This window comes from Euprymna scolopes, chromosome 15, assembly GCF_053919585.1.
Source record: "Euprymna scolopes isolate OS-2025 chromosome 15, ASM5391958v1, whole genome shotgun sequence".
NCBI classification, from domain to species: Eukaryota; Metazoa; Mollusca; class Cephalopoda; order Sepiida; family Sepiolidae; genus Euprymna; species Euprymna scolopes.
Genome location: NC_136496.1, coordinates 682,087 through 697,500, shown reverse-complemented (window position 1 = coordinate 697,500; position 15,414 = coordinate 682,087). Strand labels below are relative to the sequence as shown.

The window sequence follows — 15,414 nt, the reverse complement described above, 5'->3', positions numbered from 1 at the left end:
AATAGACTTCTCACTTGCATAAACTGATTTCGCAAAAGTCTTCAATTTTAAAGCAGGATGAAAAGAGTGAAAAGAGAAAACCTTAACTAAAATTTTGTAAATAGAAAACGGGGATCATCGTCTATATATATATATATATATATATATATATATATATATATATATATAATTATTTTTTTACTATAATAATTAAATACCTACAGACACTAGTGTTTCATCCTTTCGGGATTCCTCAGTGCAGGGTGTCACGATTACTACCAGTCGAACGATTCGAACCCCGCGACACGAGACATCTCTGGCTCGATTAGCGGAGGCCGTATCCATTCGGCTACTATTAACCGTGTGAAATAGCGTTGAATTTTAAACATTTTAATTTAAATGTTCATTACGTCAGACAGACAGTGATCAAATCGTTATACGATGATCTACGCATGCATATCTGCGTATCAAATTATTAACGAGTTTACATTTTTAAAACATTTAATGAACGAGTGAATAAAAATCCATGAAACTTTGAGAAAATTGCTTACAATACTATTTAGCGACTCTAGTCAGAAAATAAAAGTATTTAAAGCAGTATTAGCGAAACTATGGCTGAAGACAGGAATATCTGTTAATTTCATTGTGTCAAATTATTAACGAGGTTGAGAAAAAACACAATATACCCATAACTTGTTTATTAAAATAATTTTCAAATATTAAATGAACTAGGAAAAACGCTTAGAACACAATAACAACATAGTGATTTCTACATTGACATAACTAGTAGGGGATATGCGACCCTTTTTTATGAATGACTTGTAAAAGACGTTGGTCCACAGAATTAGTAAAATTTGTGATTTCATTACAGTTATTCCTCGCGATACCTCTTGGAGAACATCCCACAACTCATCTTTGCTCTTAAATTGGCGTCCATTTGCATAGAGGCGTTGCTTCATGATACTCCAAATGTTCTCAATTGGGTTAAAATCTGGTGAATTTGCAGGCCACTCCATCTTCCGTAGCCCAGAAAACCCCAGTTGTTGCAAATACTCTTTGCTTCTGTTTGCTGCATACGATGGAGCATTATCATGCATAAAAATAATGGTTCTTCTGAACGTCAACCTTTGATTCTTCAGCCATGTTTCAAAGTGTCTTTCAGAAAAGCTATGTAAGCATTTGACGTCATTTTTACGCCTTCTGGGACTCTCCATGGGTCAAGTAAAGTACCTGCGATAATCCCAGCCCAAATCATTATCCCACCACCACTTTGTTGGCGCCTTAAACGCTGATGACGATGTCGTCCATCTAGGACCCATCCCTTGCTCCAGCCATCTGGGCCATCACGAGTGACACGCACTTGATCCGTGAACAAAACTTTGGAAAAATCCGTTTTCATGTTGTCCTCTGCCCATTTCAATCGGTTTTGTATGTGATGTTGCTTTAATGGAGGCTTTGCCACAGGCTTAACAGACTTTGCCACTTCTTTCAGAAGATATAAGGAAAAGAAATCAAGACCGTAAATTTAAAATTTACGAGAAAATTTATTGTTCCACAGAATACTAAAAAAAATTATCAAAAAATCATTAATCCAGAATTTTAAAAAATGCTATTCTGCTTTCCCGAGGAAAGAAACATATTAGAAAATTACTAGTATAACTGAGCTAATGATTTACTTGTTATGGCACCAGATGAAACAGCACTTTATAATAGTTAGTTATAAAATGAAAAAAAAAATAATACGTTTATATCGGATATGACATGTGAAAATGGGAAGACGAACAAAATAAAGGAAGTCCAGAATGCGTGAAGACTTGATGATAAATTCAAGAAGCGAAGAAAAGAATATTCGAAATTTTAATGTCAGCAAAAAAGTGAAGGTAAATCAGAGTGAAAATAATCCGATCTAGCTGAAAAAAGAAATCCAATGTAGAAGAAATACAAAGAAATCCGCAGTATTTTAATTTACTATTGTATTACAATTCTGCAGATATTTAAAGAAATTTTCCACAATTTAAACAGTTCTCTCGGGATGTTAGTTTTTAACGTTATACTTATGTGGAGAATAAAACATATATTTTCTTTCTTCTTAGATTTTAGGTGGTTTACTCTGTTTATATATAAATATATATATATATATATATATATTTATATATATATATATATATATATATATATATATATATATATATATATTAAAATCGTAAATTTATTTAATTGACTCATAGTAATTTGTTTAAATTGAATAAAATAATTATTAATATATATATATATATGTCTAGCCGCACTGATGAGCTGTGAAACAGCGAAACAGTACTGTATGTGGATGACTATAGTGCTCCTCACCTTGAGTTGAGCATATTGAGAAGTGAAAAACGAATTACCATTAGCATATAAGCGACGCTCTTTGTGTAAACAAATCGAGCGGAGGTATTTCGGACGATATCAAAACATCGTTAAACTCACTACTCGTTCAAGCAGCCGCCAATAGCGTAATGGTTAGAAGCCTTGACTGCCGTATAAACGGTCGGGTTTCAATCCTGGCTTGAGGTAGTTGCCTGTCTAGCCGCACTGATGAGCTGTGAAACAGCGAAACAGTACTGTATGTAGATGACTATATATATATATATATATATATATATATATATATATATATATATATAGGTCTGAGGTGTTCAAAAGTCAGAACTAGTGAAGACAACGAGGTTGTTAAATAGTGCTCGATAAAAAGAGCAAAATATTTTTTTTATTATTTTGGGTAAACAATTACATATGGTCGCTACAAATAGCCATCTGTTTCAGTCAAAGAGACTTCATCAGGCGATTGAAACAGATGGCTATTTGTAGCGACCATATGTAACTGTTTACCCTAAATAATAATAATAATAATAATAATAATAATATATATATATATATATATATATATATATATATATATATATATATATATATATATATAATGTAAATTGTTTTTTGCAGTATTGTCGAACAATAAATTTGATTTTCAGTTTCCACTTATAGTTTAAATTTTTTTCTCTTATATATATATATATATATATATATATATATATATATATATATATATATATATATATAATGTAAATTGTTTTTTGCAGTATTGTCGAACAATAAATTTGATTTTCAGTTTCAACTTATAGTTTAAATTTTTTTCTCTTATATATATATATATATATATATATATATATATATATATATATATATATATATATATATATATATATATGGGAGAGTTAAAGGAATAGAATAATATCGATTGTTACAGAGAAGACTTAGCGGGATAATGCAATGCTCAACAAATTGTTTTGAAGCTTATATAGAAATCAATACGGAAAGAAAATGACGATATAAAACTATATATTAATATATAGACATTTGTTCACTTATTCTCTAAGAGTATACATCAATTAGGGGTGTATGGTAAGCGGGAACACCGTATACCATGATATTTCAAAGCTTTATGCTTCTCATCAGAAGAGGAGAGAAGATGCTATGTAGCACAATAGGGATGTGATCTCTAGCGATAGTTACATTAGGAGCGAAATAAATTATTTAGCCTCTTTTGGGGAACTAAATTTATCTCTATTATATACGAGGAGTATAGCTTTTATTATATAATGCAGATAGGTGATCAGCATATTTGTCGTAGTGAGTTTAATATATGCAGACAATATGTATGATTAGACTTTCGGTCAAAGATCGGACAGAAAGACACACTGCCACATAGATTAGTTTTTAATTAGTTGGACTTCCTGGTCGATGACTGAAAACTAAATCAAATGGCAAATACAGTTAGGCTTCATGCAAAATAAAAACAACAAAAAACAAACAAACAATATTTTACAGTTAGATTATGCAGTTATTGTAATTCATATTAATGTGGCCAAATTACATGGTGTTCTGAAAGGCACCAATTTAACTATGAAATGGGAGTTGAGAGAAATCGAAATAAAAACTAATTCAGCCACATTACTAAGTTGGGCGAACTCCACAGTGGAAGCGAATGGAAGAATACAAACAAAGAGCGTTCGGGAAATGATTGTAAAATGGAGATTAAGGAATGTTTGCAGAGTTAGTATTTGAATTTAAAGTTTGTACCTTCAGAGAGAAACAAAGCAGATACATTAAAACAATGGTTAGTTGAGAAAGTTGCTGTCTAAGAATTGGTAAACTAGAAGAGTTGCATGTTATATACACCACGTGGGAGTGAAAAGAATATTATATTTGGTTCAGAAAGTTGATCCACATATAGAAAGAAAAGAAGTTCAGAAGGTGGTTAAGAATTGTGTTTTGATGTTAATTGGTTGATTCTACCCAAACATACATTATCCTAGGGAAATTAAGACTTCAAAGAATTGGACAAGGTTAGCTATAGACATAACACACTATCGTCGAGGAGCATTCATGCGAAGATGTAGGGAGTTACATGTGGAATCGACATCTGCAGTTGCAGAGAAATTGAAAAAGGTGATTCTTGAACGAGGTCCAGTACAAGAGGTGATAATGGACAAATGACACTATTTTTCACTGGGAAGTTCTCCGGATGATGTTAAAAAATGGAAGATAAGAAACTATTACAAGGCAGCCTATATGCCCGGATAAAATTGAATAGTGGAGCAACATCATCAGACGGTGAAAGCGATAACAGAAAGAGAAAGAATATCACCTGAAGAAGCCACATTCTGGTCCAGCATAGCTCCCAAGGTTGGACAGAGAGAAGACACAGTGCCTCATAGATCAGTTTTTTAATTATGAATGGAGGCACCCAAGAGATACCTAATCCCCAAAAAGCAATCAGCAAGGATCCTCCAGACTCCAAATAGGAGAAGAGGTCTGAGTGAAACCACAAAATGTGTGATGTACAATGCAATGGGAAAGAGGAGTGATTATGGAGTGCAATCCCCTAACAACTTGGGTGTAGATGGAATGGCACAGCATATTTTAGATTTAAGGCGCATAGTTCATGTAGATAATGAAAATGTAAATGCTGGGCGAAAGGGCAATGGAGATGGACTAGTGGCAAGGCACATACCACAGGGAGACCTACTGAGCCAATCTGGGCATGGGATCATGTAATGCAAAATGATCTTTAATGATCGGAAGGGGGGGGGGTTCTAAAATGTTACCAAAGGTAAAATAATTAATCTTTTATGATTAAGCACTTAAAAAATTGGCACAAACTTGTTTTTGTACAGCCTGTAAGGTCCCGTGCAGACAAAAAGAATGAAGAAAAAAAAAAAATGCCCGCCTTTTCTTTTTATATGCTTGTGATATTGTCATCTAATATGTAAATTAGATGCTTTCGGTTTGAGATATAAATGTGGTACGATATCTTCACGAACCCGAGTTGGCCGATGGTTTCGTGATTACCACATACGTTGACTGGTCTTTCTCTGTTTCCTTCCACGCCTACGTTGCTTTAAGATCCGTAGAAAGAAGAGATGAGTATGGCCCAGTCGACGAAGGTTGAATTTGTTGCTGGAGGGAAGAAAAGTTGCCAAGCAATCAAAGAAAAATGTCTGAAAGCGTTTGTTATAAACAATAACAACGTTTATTAACACAATCTTCAAACACCACGCAATGGGAGTGATTGTGGTTGACTGGCGGAATAAAGTTTTCTTAGAAACTCTTGACTGCAATTAAGCAGCGTTGATGAAGAATGGCAACGGATTTGGTTCTTTAAGCGGCGGCAAAAAATTGTTCAGAGATAGGTTTGATTCGGATGTTGGAGTAGCAAGTTTTATTAGCAATGTGTTGTGTTTTGGAGTTGAGTTTTGCAGCAGATTATCGAAGTTTTGAGTAACGAGGTTTTGAGTAGCGAGATTTTGAGTAGCGAGGTTTTGAGTAGCGAGGTTTTGACAATAGTGTGTCGAATTTTGCGTAGTAAATATTGATAGTAGCGTGTCGAATTTATCCTCAGAAATTGTTACTTAGAAGCACAGTATAGTTAACAATTCCATCAGGGCAAGTGTAGAATAGTTAACCATCGATTGTTTTAACCACACAGTTTTAATACACAGTTATATAATTATAGGAATATTTTCTTTATGCTGATTAAAAGATTTATATAATTGACGACCTTCTACCCAGCTACGGATGATAATAAAATTGAAATTTATGAAACATATGTACAAAAGTACAAATATTATTGAGTGTGAATTAGCATTCTATTTAGTTATAATATTATCAGCTCTGTTTGACTTTAATGTTAAACCATTGAGCTTAACTATCTGAAGTATTTATTTGTATCCTAGTTTAGGTTTTAAAAACTGTTTGATGTTCTTGTGCGACAAGTTATGGTTATTGAACTCAATTCATGACAAATTGAATGTTTAGAGGAATAATTGGAAATGACTTTGGTCTAGCAGTTGAGGACAAGATGGAGATCGGTAAAAAGGAAAGAATAAAAGCTATACACATACATTTGCGTTTCATCTAAGAAGAGAAAAATGGCATTTCAATATGTAATAAAGTTGTCATCATGTCCACTAAATCTATGGCTGCGTGTTTTATACATTGTATAAAACTCTGCTTATGAGAAAATCCATTAAGCGATTTAGTTACCGTATCCAAGAACTTATGAACCAGCTGGAATTGAACTCTAGTTCCATACATCAATTATTAATTTCCAAAATTCCATCATGAGAATTAAAGCAACAATCTTGTATCTTCGATTTGCCAATATCTTCAAAGAACAAAACTAATCCGATTCACAGAAATGAACAAGTGGATAGAGGAACAAAAGAATCGGTGAACATGAAAATTTTTTTGGTTTCAAAATATAAAGAGTAATTAAATGTTGTAGTATGAGAAACTACTCACAAAAGTGGCAGCACATCTGCTTGGCCTGTCAGGTGAAGGAAAAGAGAACTAAAAGACTTGGGTTCGAAGATAAATTCTTTTTAGATGTGGCATTAATTTGCATATGAGGAGAATAGCTGCTTTAAGAGGGACGAATTGGAGTGGAAAGTGAATTGAGTATTTGACAGCCGAGAGAAAACATCGAAGTTAAGTGTTGGTGTTGTGAATTACGGCACTAGTGAAAAGGAGTTCTGTGAATTCGGGGGGGGCGGTTGATTATAAGCTGTTTTGGTGAGAAGAGGCGATCATGAGATTAGGCAAAGATGTGATACCACCTTTTAGTGGAGAAGGTGATGTAGTCGGGTGGATTACGATGGTGAAATTAATGGATAAGCTACAAAATGTGCAAGTGTTTGTTTTATACCACTTTCCCCCTGCATGGAGATGCGCTTGCTCTCTACCTTGGGATTAATGAGACATTTTGAAGCACATGAAAAATTAAAATGGTTCAGGTGAACAGGAGAATCAGTAAATGTTTATGTCAATACAAACAAAAGATTGAAAATTTGGGCACATTGCAAAGTACTGTCCTCACCTTCAGAGAAATAAGCAAGGGGAGAGGTCTCTGTGCGAGTAACTACCCCAGCAAACAGAATGAAAGCGCCGTAAACTATAATAAAACCAGCTTTTTCTCCAATTTTAACATAAATTAAAAATTTTCAAAACTAATATAAGACTTGATATAAAGTTTTATTTTTGTTTTTCTTAGTTGAAATGTTGTGGTGTGGAAGATGGCGATCCTTGTGTAAATACTACAAGTACACCTGCCACCGTAAGTTTTGATGAAATGGTTCCTTAATCTCTTATAATTCAGCTTGATTCCAGTAAACACCTATCAATCTTAGTTACCTGTTAAAGATGTGCGATTCATTTATTGTTGGGAATTTTGTTTTCTTCGATTTTATTCATTGCATTTCCGCCTATAAGTCTGCGTCGAAAAGTATATTTTATCTTTTATCTTTGATAGACCGACTGGCATAACAAAAAAACTATCCTTGCAAAATTTTCTACTTGAAACTAAACTTTAAAATATATTCTTGCTTTCCTGAATTTTTGAGATGATGATTAGTCATTCATATTATTTGGATTCATCGGACTACTGTTCTCATCTTGAGTGTGATTTTCACAACGTTTCGGTCTATGTAACCTTCGACCTTATTCAGGTGTTTCTGTCGAACTCGGACGGAATCTTGGAATCCTTTATTTACTTCATGGGGGTAGCCTGCTCTTGTTCCGTCACTAAGCAATTCACAATTGTATTTTTCAGTCGCCCACATTGAGGATTAAACCTTCAACCTTCAGGAGAATATCACTTTTTACAATTGAATTTTCCAAGTACTCTAACAATTGTGCCACGGATCCTTGCAGACAATTCTAGTACGAATTTTTAAACCTATTTTTATTTCTCGTTGTAAATCTCTCTCTCTCTCTCTCTCTTTCTCTCTCTTATATATATATATATATATATATATATATATATATATATATAGAGAGAGAGAGAGAGAGAGAGAGAGATACACCATATATAGTAATAATTAGTAATAAAATAGTGATATTTACAGCGAGAAATAAAATAGGTTTAAGGTTTGTAAAATTCATACTAAAATTGTCTGCAAGAACCCATGGCGCAGTAGTTAGAGTACTTGGAGAATTCAATTGTAAAAAGTGATATTCTTCTGAAGGTTGAACGTTTAATTCTCAGTGTGGGTGACCGAAAATACAAAATAGGACCTCTATCCAATCATGGCTGACGAAACAAGAGCATGTTACCTCCATGAAGTAAATAAAGGGTTTCTGTTCGAAATTCCGTCCAAATCCCCGAGTTCGACAGAAACACTTCCGAGTTCAACAAGATACACCTGAAAAAGGTCGAAGGTTACATCGACCGAAACGTGAAAATCACACTCAAGATGAGAACGGTATTCCGATGCAGTGGCGGCTCTTGCCTGAGATTAGTAGGGGTGCTGCTTCAAAAATTTTACGTATTTTTTTAATATCGTGTAAAGGAATTCGAATATATAAATAAATATTTAATCAAATAATAAACATTCAAATAAATATTCAAATATATAACAAAGACAAATAATCAATCAGAAATGGATAATACGCAAAAACTTTTTTATTAAAAAGATTTTTTTAAATTATGTACACTTTACAAAATAAAAATAATATATATATATATTCCTTTTAAACTTTTCAGATTAAATAAAAGTTTGGGTTTTTTTTTTTTTTTTTTTTTGCAAACAAACGAAAAACATTTTTAAAAATAACTTATTTTTTATAAAAACAAAAAAGAAAACTTTGAAATTTACCTGCCTCCCTACGAGGGTTAATTTAGGAGTTTACTATTTGAAAATAGCGTTTTATTTAATAACAGTTTTATTTACAAAATTTATTTTTAAAGATGTATTTATAACAAAACGTATTTGTAAATAAAATGCAAAATAAAAAAAGTTTACATTTTTATATAGTGAGCAAACAAACAAAAATATTTAAAGATACAAAATTTTATTTACAAATCTTTTAACAACTTGCTTTTTATATAAAAAGAACAAACTTGGCTATTTACTGACCTTCCCATGCTGGTAAAGATCGACATAAAGTGGAGATTTATTATAAGAAAATAGGATGTCATATATAAGCATTATAAAACATCGAATTTTAATGTAGCTTTCTTCCCCAAAAAACAAAAAATTAAAATTGTCTCAGTCCAGAAGGATTTCTAATTACTTTTTTTAATGCGTATTATCTGACCCATCTACTAACAAATTCAATGTCAAGTTTAAAAATGCATAATTATAAAAAAAAACTGTGGGTTTTTTTTTACTTACAAACACATTTTAATTAAAAAATCTTGTGTAAAAAATCCATTTTTCAAAGTGTAAAACTTCTAACATTGTCCTTGTCGGAGGTAAATAAATGCTAATTTTTTTTATATCTAAAACATACACGTTAAAAAGATTTCTAACTAAAATGTATTTTCAACATAAACTGTTTCTTCGCTTTTTTGCTTCTAGGAAAAAATGTAAACAGGTTTTTTTGTAAAGTTTAGTTGTTGCAAAATAAATAGCATTTAAAACTACTTTAAAGAAACAAACAAAAAAGCAGGTAGATGGAAAAGTAACTTTATTTTTATGGTAAGATTTATTTATTGTATATATGGTTTTTACCTTTGGCCGCGTGTTAGCTTCACTGCTAAATTCCCGAATACTTTTAATAAATAAAAATAAACAGTTTCTGCATATTATATATTTCCGTCTGCTACCGACTTAAATCGCAACGCTAAAAGTGTGCATATTAAAAAAAAAATAGCACAATATTTTATGTACAAGAACACGTTATGTGCAGATTTTAATAGTAATTTTAAAAAACATAAGTAAACCTCCTTTTTTTTCAATAACAATGTTATCATATCTATACAGGCGCACACTCTAAGCAAACAACGAATTTCACAACACGGAGCTGCGCCAAGCGACAGTTCCTCAAGAGGCTTTCATCTGCTGTCTAAAGCGTCTAATCCGCGCATGCGTACAAGAGAATTTCATTAAGAAAGTGTAACTGTGAATTTCACAGCTCCCAAGCAAGTTTTATTTTTGTTATTATATGAATTTGGAGATACCGACATTAAAGTTAATGATTTTATAATGTACACATAGAAAAAATAAAATAATAATAATAATAATAATAATAATAATAATAATAATAATAAACAAACGTATTATTTTTAATGTTATCATTAATATTGTGTAGAAATAACTTGGGGGTGCTACAGTCCTACAGCTCCATGCACGAGCCGCCACTGGTCCGATGTATCCAAACAATACACATTCTTGCTTCTATGAATAAATTGTCGGAAAATCTATTTTGTATATTTATCTCGCAATCGTATGGCGTGTCACCAATGTTCACACTCTATAAATGTTTTGAACCGGCAAAAGTCTGGAACGAAGCGTCTGGAAGAAAGACACAACTCGGTATTTAGTGGAAACAAAATATTTTGAAAAGAAAAATAAATACAACAAATAAACAGAAGTGATTACACATCATTCTGACTGTTAAGTGTGCATAACTTATGCATAACAACGAGACGCATATTCTTCCGGTCTTTATTGTAAGAGGAAGAGTTTATTGTTATCCGTAAGGTGAACACTACATTAGTAACTTGACATTTTCGTGCATTTGCCTTTTATTATGCCTCTTTAACAACAATTATGTTTGCTTTTTATTTTGCCTCTTAAACAACAATTATGTTTGCTTTTTATTTTGCCTCTTAAACAACAATTATGTTTGCTTTTTATTTTGCCTCTTAAACAACAATTATGTTTGCTTTTTATTTTGCCTTTTAAACAACAATTATGTTTGCTTTTTATTTTGCCTCTTAAACAACAATTATGTTTGTTTTTTATTTTGCCTTTTAAACAACAATTATGTTTGCTTTTTATTTTGCCTCTTAAACAACAATTATGTTTGCTTTTTATTTTGCCTTTTAAACAACAATTATGTTTGCTTTTTATTTTGCCTCTTAAACAACAATTATGTTTGCTTTTTATTTTGCCTCTTAAACAACAATTATGTTTGCTTTTTATTTTGCCTTTTAAACAACAATTATGTTTGCTTTTTATTTTGCCTTTTAAACAACAATTATGTTTGCTTTTTATTTTGCCTCTTAAACAACAATTGCGTTTGCTTTTTATTTTGCCTCTTAAACAACAATTATGTTTGCTTTTTATTTTGCCTCTTAAACAACAATTGCGTTTGCTTTTTATTTTGCCTCTTAAACAACAATTATGTTTGCTTTTTATTTTGCCTCTTAAACAACAATTGCGTTTGCTTTTTATTTTGCCTCTTAAACAACAATTATGTTTGCTTTTTATTTTGCCTCTTAAACAACAATTATGTTTGCTTTTTATTTTGCCTCTTAAACAACAATTATGTTTGCTTTTTATTTTGCCTCTTAAACAACAATTATGTTTGCTTTTTATTTTGCCTTTTAAACAACAATTATGTTTGCTTTTTATTTTGCCTCTTAAACAACAATTATGTTTGCTTTTTATTTTGCCTTTTAAACAACAATTATGTTTGCTTTTTATTTTGCCTCTTAAACAACAATTATGTTTGCTTTTTATTTTGCCTTTTAAACAACAATTATGTTTGCTTTTTATTTTGCCTCTTAAACAACAATTATGTTTGCTTTTTATTTTGCCTCTTAAACAACAATTATGTTTGCTTTTTATTTTGCCTTTTAAACAACAATTATGTTTGCTTTTTATTTTGCCTTTTAAACAACAATTATGTTTGCTTTTTATTTTGCCTCTTAAACAACAATTGCGTTTGCTTTTTATTTTGCCTCTTAAACAACAATTATGTTTGCTTTTTATTTTGCCTCTTAAACAACAATTATGTTTGCTTTTTATTTTGCCTCTTAAACAACAATTATGTTTGCTTTTTATTTTGCCTCTTAAACAACAATTATGTTTGCTTTTTATTTTGCCTCTTAAACAACAATTATGTTTGCTTTTTATTTTGCCTTTTAAACAACAATTATGTTTGCTTTTTATTTTGCCTCTTAAACAACAATTATGTTTGCTTTTTATTTTGCCTTTTAAACAACAATTATGTTTGCTTTTTATTTTGCCTCTTAAACAACAATTATGTTTGCTTTTTATTTTGCCTTTTAAACAACAATTATGTTTGCTTTTTATTTTGCCTCTTAAACAACAATTATGTTTGCTTTTTATTTTGCCTCTTAAACAACAATTATGTTTGCTTTTTATTTTGCCTTTTAAACAACAATTATGTTTGCTTTTTATTTTGCCTTTTAAACAACAATTATGTTTGCTTTTTATTTTGCCTCTTAAACAACAATTGCGTTTGCTTTTTATTTTGCCTCTTAAACAACAATTATGTTTGCTTTTTATTTTGCCTCTTAAACAACAATTATGTTTGCTTTTTATTTTGCCTCTTAAACAACAATTATGTTTGCTTTTTATTTTGCCTCTTAAACAACAATTATGTTTGCTTTTTATTTTGCCTTTTAAACAACAATTATGTTTGCTTTTTATTTTGCCTCTTAAACAACAATTATGTTTGCTTTTTATTTTGCCTTTTAAACAACAATTATGTTTGCTTTTTATTTTGCCTCTTAAACAACAATTATGTTTGCTTTTTATTTTGCCTTTTAAACAACAATTATGTTTGCTTTTTATTTTGCCTCTTAAACAACAATTATGTTTGCTTTTTATTTTGCCTTTTAAACAACAATTATGTTTGCTTTTTATTTTGCCTCTTAAACAACAATTATGTTTGCTTTTTATTTTGCCTTTTAAACAACAATTATGTTTGCTTTTTATTTTGCCTTTTAAACAACAATTATGTTTGCTTTTTATTTTGCCTCTTAAACAACAATTATGTTTGCTTTTTATTTTGCCTTTTAAACAACAATTATGTTTGCTTTTTATTTTGCCTCTTAAACAACAATTATGTTTGCTTTTTATTTTGCCTTTTAAACAACAATTATGTTTGCTTTTTATTTTGCCTTTTAAACAACAATTATGTTTGCTTTTTATTTTGCCTCTTAAACAACAATTATGTTTGCTTTTTATTTTGCCTTTTAAACAACAATTATGTTTGCTTTTTATTTTGCCTTTTAAACAACAATTATGTTTGCTTTTTATTTTGCCTCTTAAACAACAATTATGTTTGCTTTTTATTTTGCCTTTTAAACAACAATTATGTTTGCTTTTTATTTTGCCTCTTTAACAACAATTATGTTTGCTTTTTATTTTGCCTCTTAAACAACAATTGCGTTTGCTGCATTTTGATGGAATAAGTATCATTCTTTGGGATACATTTTTCTTATTTTGTGTATGTATTTCTCTAATTCCTTTTAAAGATTAATCATTTTTCCCCAGATGTCACCAGCACCAATACGTGGTTGTTACAGCAGCATTTTCGACAAACAAGATACAGTTTTCACGAATGTTTTTTATATTGATATCGCCATTATAGTAAGCAATATTTATTCACATTTTTCAAACTAATAAAATAATTTTATACACGCATTTAGACTTATTTAGATTTTCAATTATTTAAACTTCATATTTTTTTACTTTTTCTATTTTCTTACTCTAAATAATTTGATTTCTAAAATAAAATGGTAATAACCTTTTTTTCAGATAATGGAGCTGCCTCTTTTATTTTATACTGGAAATCGAGAAAAAACAACAGAAGAAGATGAATCTTCGGACTGATTGTATTAGTTTTCCGATTATTACATTTTTTTACAAGATTTTCTGTTTATGTAAAACTTAATCAAACTTATCTTATCAGGTTTTCTATCTAATTTGCATACATATATAACTGATAATTTAATTTCTGTAATACCTTAATAATTAAAAAATCTTATACATTGTTATTTTTCTTAATGAAATTCATAAAATTGTATTTTTGTTAAATAAAATGTTTTTCTTACTATGATTTATAAGTTTTAAAATTGGAAATTAAAATATTTTTTTTATCTCACAGGGTCATGTTGATGCAAAATCCCGTTTTAAACTTCAGTCAAATATGTTATTACGAGATCACTCATTTAATTTGAATAATATTATAAAACCACTCATTTTATTTAAATAATAATATAAGGAACAAATATTTTATTCAAAACAATATTATAAGGAACACTCATTTTATAGGAACAATATTATAAGGAACACATGTTTTATTTAAACGATATTATAAGAAACAAACATTTTATTTCAACAATATTATAAGGAACACTCATTTTATTTGAACAATATCAGGAGAAGCTAACATTTTATTTGAACTATGTTATATACACTCATTTTATTTTCTAAAATCTTATAAGGAACAAATATTCTATTTAAACAATAATATAAGGACCGCTCATTTCATTTGTACAATATTTATAAAGACTCGTTATTATGAGGAGCATTCATCTTAATTAAACAATATTTTAGTGAGCACTCATTTTAAATTAACAATATGTTAGGAAACACTCATTTTATTTGAGCAATATTATAAGTAACACTTATTTTATTTGAACAATATTGTAAGGTACATGCATTTTATTTGAACAATATTATAAGGAATACGCATTTTATTTCAACAATATTATAAGGAATACGCATTTTATTTCAACAATATTATAAGGAATACACATTTTATTTCAACAATATTATAAGGGATACTCATTATAATTTTTACAATATTATAAGGAACACTCATTTTAATTAAGCAATATTATAAGGAAAAACATTTTATTTAGAAAACATTATAAAGACCAAACATTTTATTTCAACAATACTATAAGAAACGCTACTTTTAACTGAAAAATATAAGGAACCAACATTTTATTAGAATAATATTATGAGGACCACTCATTTTAATTTGAATAATATATGAAATAAATATTTTATTTGAAATATACTATAAGAAACACACCTTTTTTGGCACTATTATAAAGAACACTAATTTTATTTGAATACTATTATAAGTAACACTCATTTTATTTTAAAACGCTCGTTTAATTTGAACAAT

The 15,414-nt window shown here is 29.9% G+C and overlaps 1 protein-coding gene across 6 annotated transcripts in view; it reads left to right on the top strand.

The window, feature by feature from the left end:
• LOC145293679 (uncharacterized) overlaps positions 1–14,334 on the top strand; it is an 82,180-nt gene extending 67,846 nt beyond the window's left edge. For 5 of the 6 annotated variants that reach the window (XM_080140074.1, XM_080140072.1, XM_080140069.1 and 2 more), the window contains 3 exons: positions 7,568–7,630; positions 13,770–13,865; positions 14,034–14,334. In XM_080140074.1, the coding sequence (XP_079996200.1) occupies positions 7,568–7,630; positions 13,770–13,865; positions 14,034–14,108 (234 nt within the window). In that variant the 3' untranslated portion in view covers positions 14,109–14,334. Of the gene's footprint in view, positions 1–7,567; positions 7,631–13,750; positions 13,866–14,033 lie in introns of all 6 variants that reach the window. The other variant, XM_080140071.1, reaches the window with a different exon arrangement.
• The last annotated feature ends 1,080 nt before the right edge of the window (positions 14,335–15,414 follow it).